Raw genomic sequence first — 17,125 nt, 5'->3', positions numbered from 1 at the left:
ATTGTGATTCATTTCGGAGAAGAAGAATTGGCTGAGCAATTACAATAGAGTCCTCACACCATCAGTGCTTGGGCCCTAAATATTGTGGCACATAATGCTAGTTTTGTCACGTGTGTGTGAAGGCTAGCATGTTAAAGTCGGTCTTAAGACGTCAGGCTTAGAGTCTTCATTGTGTTTGCAGTGATTTGAGATTATTGTGTTTGCTGTTCCTGGTGTCTCTCACTAGAGCTTTGAATGCATCTCTGAAAAGTGTTTGAGAAATAGCATTGGTTTTGAGCATATACTGTATAAGCCCTCACCATTGATAAGGTTCTGATAAGGTTGTGCAAATAATAAAATACAATGAATTGTGCAACATTAAGAAGCAGGAAAATAAACATTAAAAAGCAGGAAAATTGCCTTTATGGATAGATTGCATGAAATGCCCTCATCGTCAGACACCATGAACAAAACCATGCTTGTGAAAGAAACATGATGCAGATTGCATTAATTACAGCTTGACTTGCCCACAATGTGTTTTGCTTGGTCAGTTATGGACTGCTGAGAGCATGAATCCATCACTTTTTTTTGAGAGAGATTTAGAAACCAAATGAGCAGTTCTGCTGTTTAGCTTCATGTCATATTAATAACTTGGCATATTAGTGTGCATCTGCAGTAATGCATGGAAATATTATTTAAATGGGTGAGTTTTAGTACTTTTTTCTCTCTTTTGTATGATATCCAGTTTCAGTAATGTTTTGGGTTGCCACTGAATCCATATTTTGGTCCTGGAGTAAAAGCAGTCGATCTGTAACACACCCTACAAGAGCACTTATATTTACTCCTGGGTTTTTAAATCCCACCTCTTCCACACCTGGTTTGGCTAATCAATACTTCATTATGTTCAGTCAAGCATGCTAGTAGTAGAAAGGGCTGTGTTGTCTCATGGAAAGGATTTAATTGTTATAATTTTATTGCAAATCTTTCCCTATTCTCTTGTTTTTATTTGAATGCCATGTGGTTGTTTTCCCCAGTAAGTGAAGACATACTGCTGTAGCTTAAAGCAGTTCAGTCATTTTTAGGGTGGCTTAGCGAGGACAATAAGGACATATCGTATAATAAGACAGAGGCAGATTTCTTTCAGTTTACTTCTGTGGAAATGCCACCAATATAAACATGATGTCTGGCAGCAAGTTTAGCTGTTTAGCTTATCTTGTAATAACTGATGCATTAATAATGTTTATTCACTTTGATCTTTATTATTAGTGGGTGATTCTGCACTAACTTGTACAAATATGAGATGTCTAAAATCCTATTGAGATTTGAGCACAATTCAGGGGTAGCCTACTATTGTTTTTCAGTGAATTTCAGAGCTCAGTGATATTTATCACATATTTCTATTGTAATATATTTTAAAATGTAATTTATTCCTATGATCAAAGCTGAATTTTCAGCATCATTACTCCAGTCTTCAGTGTCACATGATCCTTCGGAGATCATTCTTAAATGCTGATTTGCTGCTCAAGAAACATTTCTTACAATTATCAGTGTTGAAAACAGTTGTGCTTCATATTTTTGTAGAAACTGAGACTTTTCAGGATTCTTTAATGAATAGAAAGTTAAAAATAAAAAATTTGAAATATAAATCTTTTGTAACATTATAAATGTCTTTACCTTCACTTTTGATCAATTAAATGTGTCCTTGCTGAATAAAAGTATTAAAGGGGTGGTTCATTGCGATTTCACTTTTTTAACTTTAGTTAGTGTGTGATTTTGCTGTTAGAGCATAAACAATGTCTGCAAAGTTAGGATGCTCAAAGTTCAATGCAAAAGAAAATATTTTCTTTTAAAGAATTCTCTGTTTAAGGACTACAACAAACGGCTGGTAGGGACTACAACGAGCTTCTTCCTGGGTTGGTGACATCACTAACCCTAAAATTTACATAAACCCTGCCCCGAGAACACACAACAAAGGGGTGAGGCCATGTTATTGCAATACAGTACGTAACACAAATGCAATAGCATGTCATTAAAGCAAGATGACAACATGACAAATTATAATCGTAATTAAACTAAACTATACCTGTTCTATCTTCATGCAGCATATTCTCTGGCTCTGTAGGCATCTTAAAACAGTTTCCACACGAGCGATTTATAGATTATCATGACAGAATATGCTAATCAATGACTTTAAGATGGTTAGCTCTAGGCATGTGACGGTATCAAATTTTCATGTTGCGATAATTGCTGAAGCTTTTAGCACGGTATACGGTATTATCACGATATTGAAATAAGTTGCAAAAAAAGTGTTGTCATAGTATAACAGGTTTAAGAACTCTTTTTCTTATAACAAAAAGAACTCTGAACATATAAATACAATGACACAATACACACACAAAAAAAATTTTTTTAATTAATAAAGTGAAATGTTTTAAACAGATTAAAGAACAACATAAAGAACAAACAATTATAAAGAACTGCAGGTAACACTTTACAATAAGGTATCATTATTTAACGTTAGTTAATGCATTAACTAAGATTAAGAATGAGCAATAGCTACATTTGTTAAAAAAATACAACTGATCATTGCTAGTTTTAGCTCAGGTCCATTAAATAAGTTACAACTTTTGATTTTAGTAATGTTATTAAACATTAACGTAGAAATTAACATTAACTAAGATTAATAAATGCTTTATAAGTATTTTTCATTGTCAGTTTGGTAATAATGAATTAATATGTTAACTAATGAAGCCTTATGCCACTAAGTGGTACTGAACAATAAAAAATAATCAGAACATTTTCAATTATTATAGCATGTTGTAGTCCAGATTAAAATAAAAAAATGTTTTAAGTTTGAAAATGAATAGCCTATTAAGTCTTTAAGTATGAAGTATTTGGTCCTGTGATGAATAACATTGCGAATACAAAAAATTGAATGCCAGTTTGAAGCATTTTAAATACTGTAGTAGTGGAGCTCCTTTGTTTACGGGGTTTCTGGGGTAACCACTGCATTTCTGCTGTTCCATCAGCGCCCTCTGCTGAATGTGCACTTTCATTTAGCACGTCTCCTTCCTTCACTCGTTCCACCATGTGCTTTTTATGCACATTGGGCTTGTTTACATCTGAGTGCGCGTGTCCCTTTGACGCAGCATACGGTATTGTGCATTTTATACTGTTGATGGGGAAAGTATTCTTAAAATGTATTATAAAAATTTGAATAATTCATAATAAATAATTATTCACAGTAATTTGAAGTGCCCATGGTAACAATATCGTGCATATTCATTATCGTGACATGTCTAGTTAACTCCACATCAGCTACATATATTCATCAACTAACCATTCAGAAACGTCCTGTTGCATTCTACATGTTGTCACTTCTTCTTGACTCTCTCCCTCATTGTGCGACTCCGGTTTGAACATAAAAACTGAGGTAATCTGCGCTGCTAACACGAACTCTTGAAACTCCGCCCTCTTCGTAGGAGCAGCAGCTCATTTGCATTTAAAGGGACACATAAAAAGGCAGCGTTTTTGCTCACCCTCAAAAAGTGACATTTAACATGCTATAAAAAATTATATGTGGGGTATTTTGAGCTAAAACTTCACATACACTCTGGGGACTTATTTTACATCTTGTAAAAGTGGCATTATATGACCCTTTAAATCTTACTGACCCCAAACTTTTGAATGGTATACATGAACTAGAGAAAGATTTAGTTTAGTTCTTAATATAAAATAAGGCAGAGTAGTTAATAGCTAATAAATAGAAACTTTTTAAAATAAAAAGAATATGTATTTTACTGTAAGTGTAGCATTTCAGTCACAACACAGAATACTGTCACTGCTTGCCGTGTTATGTCAACTAATAATTTTTTAAAGTGATTTTGCTGAAATTAATTAAGAAATATATATGGATAATTTTTATTTTTTTTATTTTATTCATGGAATATAAAATTGCTTGAACAGAACATGGTTAGCAACTTTGAATTTAAGTGTGCCATAAAAACAGAGAGATCAGTTTAGAGATCTGACCAGTGGCATTTTTTAATTGATTGTTAAAAATGTTTTTTTAATGCAGCGTAAAAGTTGCTTTTAAACATGATTCATTGTTTTGTTTTATTGATACATTTAACATCATGAATGAAATGAGCATTCTTAAATATATCTATTTCTTTGTGAATTTGATTATTTTATTTACATTTTTCATAATGCAGTATATTAATATATCAAGTATTGCATTGCATGTAGTGTATCCTGTGTGATGATACACAGCGTGAGTGATTGTGTGTTTCCTCATGTCAGTATCGAGGCGGCTGTGGCAGCGTTCGCTCAGGCTCGGTCCCCGGGCATCTATAAAGGAGACTATCTTAAGGAGCTCTTCCGGCGCTATGGGGATGTTGAGGACGCCCCAGCCGCACCTTCTCTCCCTGAATGGTGCTTTGATGATGATGAGGATGAAGATGCAGATGATGACGGGAATGCCATCGCTCAGGGGTCTGAGCCCAGCTCCTCTCAGTCCAGTCAGGGCAAAAAGAAGAAAGAACGACTAAAAGTGGTGTGTAAAACTAATTTCAGCTCATTCTTTCACAGGAATATCCCTGGTTCAGTACAGCACAGCTCATCTGGGATATTAATAAGGCTCACTGACAGTCGGCTGTATGTAACCTGGAATGTTTTTTTTAGTATTCCGGGTATCAGCTTCCTTTCCGTTTGAACTGTTAGTGATGAGGAGTGTGGTGAGTGTGCAGACATGACGGTTGTTTGTTTGTTTGTCTCAGGGCGCTGTGTTTCTGGAGGGGGTATCTGTCAAAGGAGTCACTCAAGTCACGTCACAGCCCAAGCTCGGCACCATCCAGCGCAAATGTCAGGAGTTCTCCGAGTGGGACAAGTGAGTGTGTGTGTGTTTTACCCCCCACAGATGCTTTCCAGCTCTAAGCCCATGTCACTGACATGTCAAGTAATCGAAACCGTTCAGATGGTGAGGACAGTGAATGTGTGTGGGGCATGAATAGTAATATAAAATAAAATAAAAATTAAATTTTTTTCCTTGCCGCTCGTCAACCTTAGGAAATTAAACTAAATATTATATGAACTGTTTTTTTATTACTTTGTACATTCTAACGTTTTTACTGTTTTTTTTTTCTTTTCTTTTTTTTCTTTTTCTAATTTTACTTTTATTTTATATGAGGTTGGAAATTTTTGCAACCCTGTTACCAAATTTGAAGATTTTCTTGCAATAAACATTAAATAAACATATAATAGAAATAACATTCATAAAATGTAAATAAATAAATAAAATAAAATAATTAAAAAAATACACCAGAATGGGTAACAGGGTTGCATATTTTATTTCAGACAAAATGACTGTAGTTAATGATAAAATTTCCCATGAATGAGAAAATATTTGATTATATACAATTACTTTGGTAACAGAGTTCGAATTAAGTCAGTAAGAAAGAGGCGGGGTTTAAGCAGACTAATTAGGAGAAGTCTGACATGCATCACCAGAGTTTCACTGAAAAATTACAAGGTCAATATTTTTTTTTTAAATGAAACGTGCATTAAAGAATCATAAATCAATAACATACATTTAGAAAACAGGTGACTTTTCATTTCATGCCAACTGTAACATAGTTCAAAGCACATGACATTTGTATTTTTAAGTGCCTAATAAGTAATGGGAAATATATTTGCAGTCTATCAATGGAAAGCGTCACAGCTGAGTTCTGCCATGAGTTATTATCCTGATGAAACCGCAGCCATGATTACCTTCACTGATGAGTAGAGATCAATTAAAACGACCCAGCAATCACGTTTTTTTTATGTGCTTGTCTGTCAGATCCGGGTTTCCTGGTGCTCAGCCCGTATCGATGGACCTCAGGAACATTCGTTTGTTGGAGAAGAACGCTTATAAAGTCAGCTGGAAAGCAGACGGCACGCGGTGAGTCTAGCGACTGCAGATCAGGGAACTGAAGTAGTTTGCCATTCTTAGGCCTGAAGCACACGCTATGCTAATACATCAACACAGATGCTTATAGCTACATGCTTGCAGACTTGCTGCTGTGTTTCAAAATGTCCGAAAAACTCGAAAACAAGCAAAGATAACTGAAAGAGGGCAATTAAATGTATTGTAAATGTTTTGAAGTACTTTTATAGCCGTTTTACACTTTTGTATAAATTTCATTAAGTTACTCATAGTTGCGTTTGCTATTTTACTGATAGTTTTGTGACTATTTTTTACTATTTTCCATTTTCTCTCTGACCCTTACAATTACACACTCTTTTTGCTCCTGTGTTGTTTTTGTAGCTTAGTTTAACTAATGCTTTCATCAGTAAATTATTAGCTGTTACGTCTTGTAGAGTGTCATTGTAGTTAATCTTGTATTTTGCTTTTCAGTTTAGATTGAATTAGTTTGAATGTTGCATACATAGTTTTTACTGATTTTACAGTTGTTGGTTTAAAATATGAATACTACTGTTCAAAAGTTTGAGGTCAATAAGAAACAATACTTTTATTCAACAAGGATACATTAAATTGATCGAAAGTGAAAGTAAAGACAATTATAATGTTACAAAAGATTTCTATTTCAAATAAATGCTGTTCTTTTGGACTTTCTATTCATCTAAGAATCCTGAATAAAAATGTATCACTGTTTCCACAGAAATATTAATCAGCACAACAGTTTTCAACTTTGATAATAATAATAATTTCTTAAGCAGCAAATCAGCATATTAGAATCATTTCTGAATGATCATGTGACACTGAAGGCTGGAGGATTGATGCTGAAAATTCAGATTTGATGGCATTGAAATAAATGACATTTTAAAATGTATTTGAACAAAAAACTTATTTTAAATTGTAATAATATTTTAAAATATTACAGTTTTCACTGTGTATTTGAACAAGCCTTGGTGAGCATGATAGGCTTCTTTTAAAAAACATGAAAAAAATCATACTAACCCAAACTTTTGAACGTAGTGTTATTATTATAATTAATAATAGTAATAATGGTAATACTTTACAATAAGGTACATTAGTTAACATGATCTAATAATGCACTTAAACAGCATTTATTAATCTTTGTTAATGTTAATTTCAACATTTACTAATACATTATTAAAATCTTGTTAACATTAGTTAATGCACTGTGAACTAACATGAACAAACAAATGTATTGCTCATGGTTAGTACATGTTAGTTAATACATTCACTAATGTTTAACTAATGAATCTTATTGTAAAGTGTTACTATAATAATATATCTCTGATATTATTATTAATATATATCCTTCGGTTTTTGTTTACACCAACTAAAGCCGTGGAACAATTCATGCCGATGGCTGTGCTTTATTATGCTGTAAACACTTTGATGCACTGCTTTATTATTGTGTTATCATAGATTTCAGATTTAACTTTCCCGAATGGAACATACAAACAAGTCTGAATGAGCCTTTTTAGGAAGTCCAAACCAAGATTTGTAGGTCATAGTGAACTGTGGTCAGTTGTTGTATGTGTTATTCATACACTTCCCCCCTGTCTAATACACCGATAACCAGAAGTCAGGCTTAGAGCAGATTAATTAAATCTAGCCATCCAGCGCTGATTGAGGTTTTTTTCGCTCCATTTTTTTTATTTAACAAGATGCTAGTTTTTGTCTTGGAAATAGTTTTAACGATTATAACATTGATGCCTACATAGTACATCGAATGTTTTTTCATCATTCTTTTTCATGATGTTCTAGCACCCCTTCAAATGATCTTCAGTATAATTCTCTCATGCAGTTTCTATAATGTGGGAGTCTAGTGCTCATAGAGGGCCATTTAATGATGCTACAGGTCATTTTATGGCAGCTCTGCTTGAGCTTGTCTGCTGTAATGATGTGAGCTGTCTCTCTTCACTCCTGCTGGCTCATGTGCTCAAACCAGAATCAAACGTCTGCATGAACATCATTAAACACTCATCCATAAGACGGATCTGCTCAGAAGCACCACAGTTGGCACCTTGCAGAATGTTTTATGCCCTGGCAGCAGTGAATGAGCTGGTTTGGTGTGTCACAGTGATCCAAAATTAGCAGAAAGTTAAGCAGAACATCCGTGGTTCTTTAATAGAAAAACACTTTGCTCCATCACTGAGATATTCAAAAGGTTTAGCTGATCTCTTTAACTGGAGATCTGTTCTAACAAGCCCATTATCCTATGCTTTGGCCACTCTGATGCTTTTTCTATCGGAGGACGTCCAGCAGAGCGCTCTATAATAATGACCAAACGAGAGACTATTAAAGCTCAAGCTCAAGGAGCCCTGAAGGGCTGAACAATTGTTTTTTGGGGGGTCTGATTTGATACCTATGGAAGCCTGTTTCTGCCATGGAATAATACAAATTAAAAGATAATTACGATCTTACATCTCGCAATTCTGACTTTTTTTTTTCAGAATTGCGAGTTATAATGTCAGAATTGCAAGATATAAACTTGCAACTCTGACTTTTTTTTTCTCACAATTGTGAGTTTATATATCGGAATTCTGACTTTTTATCTCACGATTCGGTCTTAATTTCTCAGAATTGTGAGATATAAACTCGCAATTGCGAGTTAAGTCCAGTTCTGAAGAAAAAAATGACTGACTCAGTGGCTTCCAGAGATACCGATGATAATATCTCCAAAACCATTTTTTTTTTTCTACCACTTTTTGGCATGTGTGCATACACTGTCAGCATTTGAGAGAAGACAGTTCTATTTACTGAAGTCTAAAGTGTTCCCATTTAGTCAGTTCTCTTGGTACAAGACATGACTTGGGTAATGCACTCTCACATTATTCCCTGAAGCACCTTTATTTACACATATTAAAGGCCAATAGCACATAATGATGTGGACAGATGCGCTGAATATAAATTTGATGGAATGCAATAACCATCCTGCCACATTCACAAGACAAGCACTGTGCTTAACGGTAGTGGCAGTTATCTTGTTACAGCCAAAAGTCAAAAAGATGTTTCTTAGCTTTGTTTTGCAGATTTAATTACTTATTTAATGGAAGGGTTTCTACCCTATTTGATATCTTGCTTTTTGATATGTGAAAAGGATACTCGTGAGCGCAATCCAGTGTGTCTGGGAATTGTCCACACCAGGATGGCTCTTTTGACTTTCCATAAGCACTTTGTCAACAGCTCTGTTGCTTGTCTCTAAAGGCCCTGATATACTAATGGCAAAGATCTTTTTCTTTCTTCACTTAGGAGTCAAATGTTGTTTGAAATACTTGAACAGCGGTAGAGTGTTAGTGAACATCCCACTGCCGTCCATGTTGCTGAGAGCCACATTTAGATGAACATGTAAAATGTGGCTTCCCTCTCAATAACAAAATAAACACAGTACTGCATTAATAAAACATCTGATTATAGCAATGTGGTTATGTTTGCACAAGCTCTGCACTCCAGTCACATCACATATGTTTAGCATTTTATACAATATATTGCTTTAAAACAAGCAGCTTTAAATGTAAAATTACAAATTCAATTTCTACTATAAAGCCGCTCTGTGTGTTCGTGTTTTTATTCTCGGACATTTGACCTCGACAGACTGAACAGACGAAATGAACTAAAGAACATTTCCACCTCAAAGAAGGCAGAGCCTAAGATCCACACCTACCTATTACATAATCATTTACCAGACTTTGGAAAGCTGTTTTAAATTTCAAACACACTTAGTAATGCATAATTCAAGCAAGATCCCCTTCCTTCTGCCTGTGCTGATCTGAAAGCAGCTCTGTCTGACACACGTACAAACACAGGGAAGTGGGGTGATCATACAGAAGTTGATGAGAACATGTAACCTTAAAGGTGGGGTAAGTAGATTTTTAAAAAACGCTGTTGGACGTTGTTGATATTTGAAATCATCCCAAACAAACCCACCCCTATTGCTCCACTTCCAAAGTTGGTCTCGAACCCTGGCCCGTTCGTTGCTGGCAGGCGAGGCGAGGCAAGTGCACTAACAATGACGCTAAACACCACATTTTCTAGCGGTTGTCAGTGCGCAGTGGTTTACCTGCACAACTCTCACTAGCTGGCCGCTGTTACACATGCAATACGAGTGGATGTTTGTTTATCCCAGCTGACGTGCAACAAAATGCTTCATGAAAAATAAAGCACAGATGATGAACGAATGGCAAGGAAGCACCAAAAATGAACGTACAGTACACAAGAGTAAATACAAACAAGTGTTCATTGTTAGTGGCCAACAGCACAGCAGCTCCAGACAATCAATGACACTCAAACCCAGTGTTACTCACGTCTGAAGCAGAATCAAAGCAGCCTCTGCATCTGTTTTCAGGCCTTCCCGCTTAGCTCTCTCCAGCACTGGAAAGCTTTTCTAATATTAACATGGGTCCTAAAGCGCTTGCCCAGTCATAAACCTTCATTCCAGTGATATTCTTTTGATCTCTTTTGTATTGTCTCATCTCTTTCTGCAGTTTTTTTTTCTTTCAAATCTCCCTCTTGCTCGTTCTGTCTCCTCGACTGTCATACGCCCCCTAATGCTGATGGATTACATGTTTGTTGTTGGTGTCGGCCCGACTAACCTTTAACGTACCAGTAAGTGCACAGACTTTGATATATATGACAACTCTGTCTTTCTGAATGCTGGCGATGACCTCTCAACAATGATTTGGAAAGCCTAACCAAAGCCAAAAGCATTCAGCTGCTGCTTCTCAACTGCTGCCAGCCTGTCAGGAAACCAGATACCACCTAAAGGTATATTTGGTGGCTATTTCAGCCTGACATGAGGGTTTCCATCGCTTGAGGCCAACCGACTCGGCATTCATTTTCTTAAAGGTGCCATGTGGTCTTTAGGTGTGGTTACATTTTCCATTTTCAGTGAATTTTCAGTCACAATGAAGTCGTTTCAATAGGATTCCATGCAATTTTTAAATTTTGCTTGAGGGAGAAAGATTTTCCCATGCAGATTTTGCCTATGGTTCAGGTTGGTCATGTGAATTTGCTGCATTGACCAATACAAAGCTGCTTGGTTTGAAAGTGACTTTAGTGTGAGCTGTGGTTCATACATGCCTACACTGTTGACAACAGACAAATGACCCTTTTTGCCACAAAATTTTGTTAATGTTACTGCACCTTTACACCTGTTACTAAGTCAGTAGTTCTGTCATGGTACGGTGGTACTGTAAGACACGTGCAAACCTCTGTTTGAGCCTAAAGAATCTTTAGAAGTAAGGCACAAACCTTTCCACTGCCCACATTGGCTTCATCCAAGCAGCCCGTCAGTCCATCCTTCATGTATTCAGTTTACTCCAGATGGATATTACGTTATTTTACATCTTGATGCAGCTTATATCCCTAAACTTGTGCCCCTCTCTTGTGAGCAGGATCTCTTTTTGCTTTGTGTTCCGGTTTTAGAGATTATCGTCTTACCTTTATCATCTACGCTGGAAAAATGTCTGAAAAGAACACCCCCTGAAGTGATTGCTAAATTTCACTAGACTAAATCTCACCTGGCTCTTTTTTTCTTTGTTTAATTATACCGATTATGAAAAGTATTTATCTTAATTTTTCTGATGGAAGTGAAGCACATGAAATAAGGCATTGTTGTTAATCATTGCAGCTCATCAATTCCTGCAGTTTCAGTGCTACCGGGATGTGCGTTCTCAATCAGTGCTTCTCTTTTCAGCTGCTAATTTCTGCTCATAAACAGAGAAGAGCTGCTAAATTTGTCCAGTCTTGTTCTTTCTCATGTTGTAGCCACAAAATTAGTAGTACTGTCACACAGAAATGACCATACAAACCTTTTGTCACCGTTCCAAATTCACGCCCAAGGACAACAATAAAAGAAAACAGTCTATCGCAATGAAACTTGGTAGGCGTCATTGGTCTGATCTACGTATGCATGATATATCGAAGAAAAAAAAAGATGATATCATGATATGGCTTAGTATGATTATCAAATTACAAAGGCTGCGAATAAATTAAACGCATGCGTTGCAGGTTTCAGAGTAAAGAGCAGCAGTTTAGTTACATGTACACACCAGGTTAATTATATTTAACTAAAACTAAAACCATAAAATAAAATTTTTGTTACTTATATTTCAGCCAATTTCCAAGGAAGAGCTAAAATAACTAAAAATATAAAAATTTATTAAAAAAATTATACAGACATATTTTTAAAAAAGTAATAAAAATGACAACAACAGAACAAAATTACTTTGAACTTTGAACTTTAAATAGAATTAAAATGAGAACACAAAATATAAAAATAAAAACGAAAATATTAAATAAATTCAAAATATTAATCAAAATAAATAACACTGGTGTGCACATGTAAAGTAGGTTCACGTTATGGTTACTAAAATGTTTGAGTTGGTCAACAATCCTGACTCTCTCTCTTGTGTTTTTACAGGTACATGATGTTGATAGATGGCAAAAACGAAGTCTATATGATTGACAGAGACAACTCTGTCTTTCACATAGCCAACCTGGAGTTTCCTTTCCGGAAGGATCTTCGCATCCACCTTTCCAACACGCTTTTGGATGGGGTGAGTTATTGCAATGTTTGAAAGCCTGTTAATCTGGTTAGGAAGAGAGGATCTACTCTATTCCTATACTTAATGGATGCCCACAGGTTTGGCTTACATGGGATGGTCAAAAATAAGCCAGTGTTGTGAGCTAATTCTTTAAATGTTAAAAAGGATCTTGCTCTCAAAGCATTTATTACCTCACTCAAAACATCATGCACTGCACTGGAGAAATAGCAAGGGTGGGTTTTACATTTAAAGGTTCAATTAAGCAGAGTGTTCCAGGTTTGACTTGTAATTTTAGTTGTTGCACCACTTAATTTTAAACTAATTTTAACTTGTGATTTAAAAAAAATGCAATTCATTTTGACTGCCATGATGGATTAAACAATAATGCAGTAAACAATTAAAATTTTACTATTTTCACTTGAAGCTCATGCAGGTTAAGCAGCAAAAACAAACATAGTTTTCTACTGACGCTATACATAGAAAGATTGTTAGTTTACTGGGTAGGGTTGCACTAGCTGTTCATAAGTTCTTACATTGGAACATAAAGTCCACACTAGGGGCTTAGTAATCACTAGCTAGTTTGTAACTAACAACCAAGGCAGAACAGATCTAGTAGGTTGTAAGCTTTCCTTAAAGTAATGCATAGTCACATAATATGACGTTTACCTTCAATAATCCTATAGCAGCATTTACATTTGTGAACAAAAGTTTTGTTGAAGTGCTGTGAATTTCAGTTTACCCTGTTAAGGTTGATTCTATATTCTTTTGCCTAATGTAACTAATAGTAAAAGGTTTCCATTGAAGTGCAATACTTAATTAATGAAATAACGTAAAAGGTATTTTTATATGTAAATGACATTCAGAAAATTTATTTGAAATTATTAAGGAGGAATGAATAAATACTGATTAAAAAACAAAACAAAAGAAATGACATTTATTTATTATGACTGATTTTATTTGACATGCAGTACGGATCGTTGCACACAATGGCATGCTGTTTAGATCAGTTTCGTTTTGAAGAGCTGCAAGTCATTTATTGGCATAATGTTCTCTCTCTTAAAATGTAAGCAAGTGTAAATGTCAACATTATCATATATGTCTAAAGGATTGAAGTCTTTCGAGTAAAAAAAGAGCTTATTAATGCAATTCAGTCAGTCTGCTATTTTATTCCAACCGGCTTTCCTAAATATTTAGTTTATACGTAGTTACGTATGTTTCAACTGTTGGTGCAACCGACCCCTAGACTGATATACATAACTCACAAGCCATGAAAGACTTCTTGTATCAATTAATGGAGCAAAATAGTAAACTAAAAGACAAAGTATAATGTATGTTGAATTTGAGGCATGGTTCACATACTGATCATTGCAGTGTCACCATGTCCCTTTAACCCTTGCCCTGCATTCTTCCGCCTAGTGAAGAAGTGCAGTAACACTCATCTGTCAGCACTTCTGAGTGTGCACTCCTCCTCGTCTCGTTCCTGTGCACGCAAAACGTGTCCTCTAATGTACCGGCAATCCATCTCACCACTGAGATGAGCCGCTTAATCCAGCTTTTTAATAATTTATGTACATTTTTATTTATTATATCTGAGGCCTGTCACCACACCTTCTTTGTCTGTCTTTGCTCAGTCTGTCACTTTTAGATTTAGTATCCAATTAAATTAAATTAAATTAAAACCAGGATTAAAATGAGGGTTTGTAAACCTGATTTTAATTATAAGATAAATCATGATTTAATCTATGTTTAAGATCAGTCCTTTTTGGTGCAACCCACCCTATGAGTAGTATGGCAGTGTATATATGCCAAAACATTGATTTAAACGTGAAATTATTTTAGATGTTTAAAAGAAATTACTTTAAATGTTGAAGGTCCAGAGGTCTGAGAACACGAATGAAAAATGTAATGCCCAACAGCAAATGTTTTGGCAAACTATTTTAGTAGAAATGATTGTCTTTTTGATGCATCATGGGTATTTGCTTAAAGAAATCTTAACAGTGATTTCACAAATGTGATGTGGAAAACAAGACAGCAATGTTTTTTTCACAACAAGACCGAAATGAATATCTGATATACTGAATAAATAACGAATTGATGCTGATGATAGGTTGCGTGCAGTGTCTGCTGCCTTAGCAAATCATGCAACAACTGCTGTTCTTGACAATGTAGCTTTTGTAAAAGTGTGGATTTAACACTTACTAGCATGAAGAACAAATATAGAGACAGACTGTGCATAGAGATTGATTTAAGACTCAAACTCTCTGATACAAAAACATACCATGTATGAGTTCTTGTTTGTTGTTGTTGAAAATATATTCGAATTTATAAAAGAATTCAATTTTCCCAAATATCCACACAGTTGCAAATGTGACATTTATTTTATACAACAGTTCAACAAACAAAAAGGTAATATTAAGTGATGTTCTCATTAAACACAGTATTGTCAGTATTGTTTGCTCTATTTTGAAATAAAATAATAGTTCCAATGAAAGCCACAGCAGAACTGAAATTGGGCAGTTTTAGTGTAATATTTTAAAGTATCTCTCTATTCATTTGATATTTCTCTATTGAACATTTTTTATTTAAAACTATCTCATACCATATCGATGCACGATATATCAGCCCCATATCGATAGCGGCCAATAAATGGTCATTTTTAATGTTACAGTTATCAATCCGGTAAGAAAATTAAGCCAATATATTAAGGCCGATAGAAAATGTATTATTTCATTTTCCATGTTTGCCATGGTTTTGAATTGCTTGATACAATTAAGTGCAACATGTGCTGCACAAATATGTTATAGGCTACATAAAATTATAACGACAACACAACTGTAAAAGAATGTTGTAATGTTGTAAGATCAAAAACATTGATGCGTTATTATTAATAACTAGCACTTTTATTGTTATTGTATTATTTTCATCAACAACATGCATTTTGTTTCTTTATATGTAGCCTAAAGGCTGATTTATACTTCTGCGTCGAGTGTACGCCGTAGCTACGGCGTAGGCTGTGTGTAGCACACGTAGCCTACGACGGACACTGCCTCCTAGTGGTCTGCATGCACGTCGACGCGGACAACGACGCAGAAGTATAAATGAAAACAGATGCATAGCCTACAGCGCAGAGGCTCCGGCGTAGGTCCAACGCAGAAGTATAAATCAGCCTTAAGTAATGTTGTCCAATGACTTGTTTACATTATTTAGGTAATTTATTTTATTTTTATTTTTTTATTATAAAACTAACTGACATGAACTAACCAAGAGCAATAACCTTTGTTAATGTTAATGTTAGTTATTAATATATTTGTGTTCATTTTAGTTCACAGTGCATTAACTAATGTTAACAGATACAACTTGGGATCTTAAAAATGTCTTAGAAAATGTTGAGATTAACATTAAGATTAATAAATCCTGTAGAGGTATTGTTCATTCATTGTTCATGTTAACTAATGCTAACAAAATGAATCCTTATTGTAAAGTGTTTAAATTTTTTTTTATATAAAGAAAGTTGGCCATAAGAGTGTAAATTTTAAAAGTTAAGGAATCTTACACTGGTTTAAACTTGGCTACTGTATTGTGTATGTTTGAATTATGTAGAAGTGTTTGGGACATGGCTTTTTACGGTGAACCTTTTGCTTTTATAATCCGGCTCTCAAAGTATATTAAAATTTGGATTTAGATTTATCGGCTAATAGGGAGTTTAGGTTATCGGCTTTAAAATGTAAAGAATTTTCGGTTATCAGTATCGGCCAAAATTTTCATATCGGTGCATCCCTGTCATAACAGTATTTAATCCATTGTAATTGCATTCATGCCACCTCTGAGCAGCATTAAACTGTGTAAATTAGGGCTGGGTAAACAATATTGATTTCTCGATTTTAATCGATTCTCATTTTTACGAACCGATATCGATTCTTAAATCCCAAGAATCGATTAGTCTAGTCTGTTTTCAGTTGATGAATGAACAGAACATGTAGCGCGCCTCCTATCCAATAAATTGCAATAATCTTTGTGCTTTGTTACTTTTGATATGAAACAAAGTCTCAGATCTCAAATGACGTCCATCTTATTATGGGATTCAAAAAATAAATACCGTTTTGGCGCTGTTTAATGTGACGTGACAGATCGCTTTAGCGCCTCAGTTAAAGAGAAGCAGCAGCACGGAGCGCATGTGAACATCCTCTCCTCCGCTTTAATACTAGTTACAGCGCGAAATAAACATGAATAAACATTTGAAGGTATGTTAAAATATACAATATAACTTACCGAAATCCGTATCATGTAATAGCTCGTGTAATAGCTCAATCAGTGTTTCAACCTCGGAAAGACGTCAATAAAACAGCTTGTAAACAATGTCACATTTACCTCAGAAAAACATATTCAGTGACCATAAACTCATTAGTCAGCTAGAAAAATGAACTCTAGAAAGCAGCATTCTGATAAATATAGCTATGCACCATTACATATTCATTATGCATGTTTGTATAAATCAGTTATGACAGCCACGATTTAAAAGTTTATATTTAAAAAAAAAAAAAAAAAAAAAAAAAACGAATTGGAGTAGAAATATCATTATGTAATTCTAAACTTTATTTATTATAAAAAAAACATAATTGAGTGT

General features: G+C 34.9%; 1 protein-coding gene across 1 annotated transcript in view; it reads left to right on the top strand.

Moving 5' to 3' along the window:
• rngtt (RNA guanylyltransferase and 5'-phosphatase) overlaps window positions 1-17,125 on the top strand; it is a 133,417-nt gene that overhangs the window by 28,361 nt on the left and 87,931 nt on the right. Inside the window, 4 exon segments of the mRNA XM_051874160.1 lie at window positions 4,282-4,534; window positions 4,758-4,867; window positions 5,819-5,920; window positions 12,378-12,513. Coding sequence (XP_051730120.1) covers window positions 4,282-4,534; window positions 4,758-4,867; window positions 5,819-5,920; window positions 12,378-12,513 — 601 coding nt within the window.

The sequence above is a fragment of the Ctenopharyngodon idella genome, chromosome 20 (assembly GCF_019924925.1).
Source record: "Ctenopharyngodon idella isolate HZGC_01 chromosome 20, HZGC01, whole genome shotgun sequence".
Lineage (NCBI taxonomy): Eukaryota > Metazoa > Chordata > Actinopteri > Cypriniformes > Xenocyprididae > Ctenopharyngodon > Ctenopharyngodon idella.
This window is presented reverse-complemented; position numbering and strand designations above follow the sequence as displayed.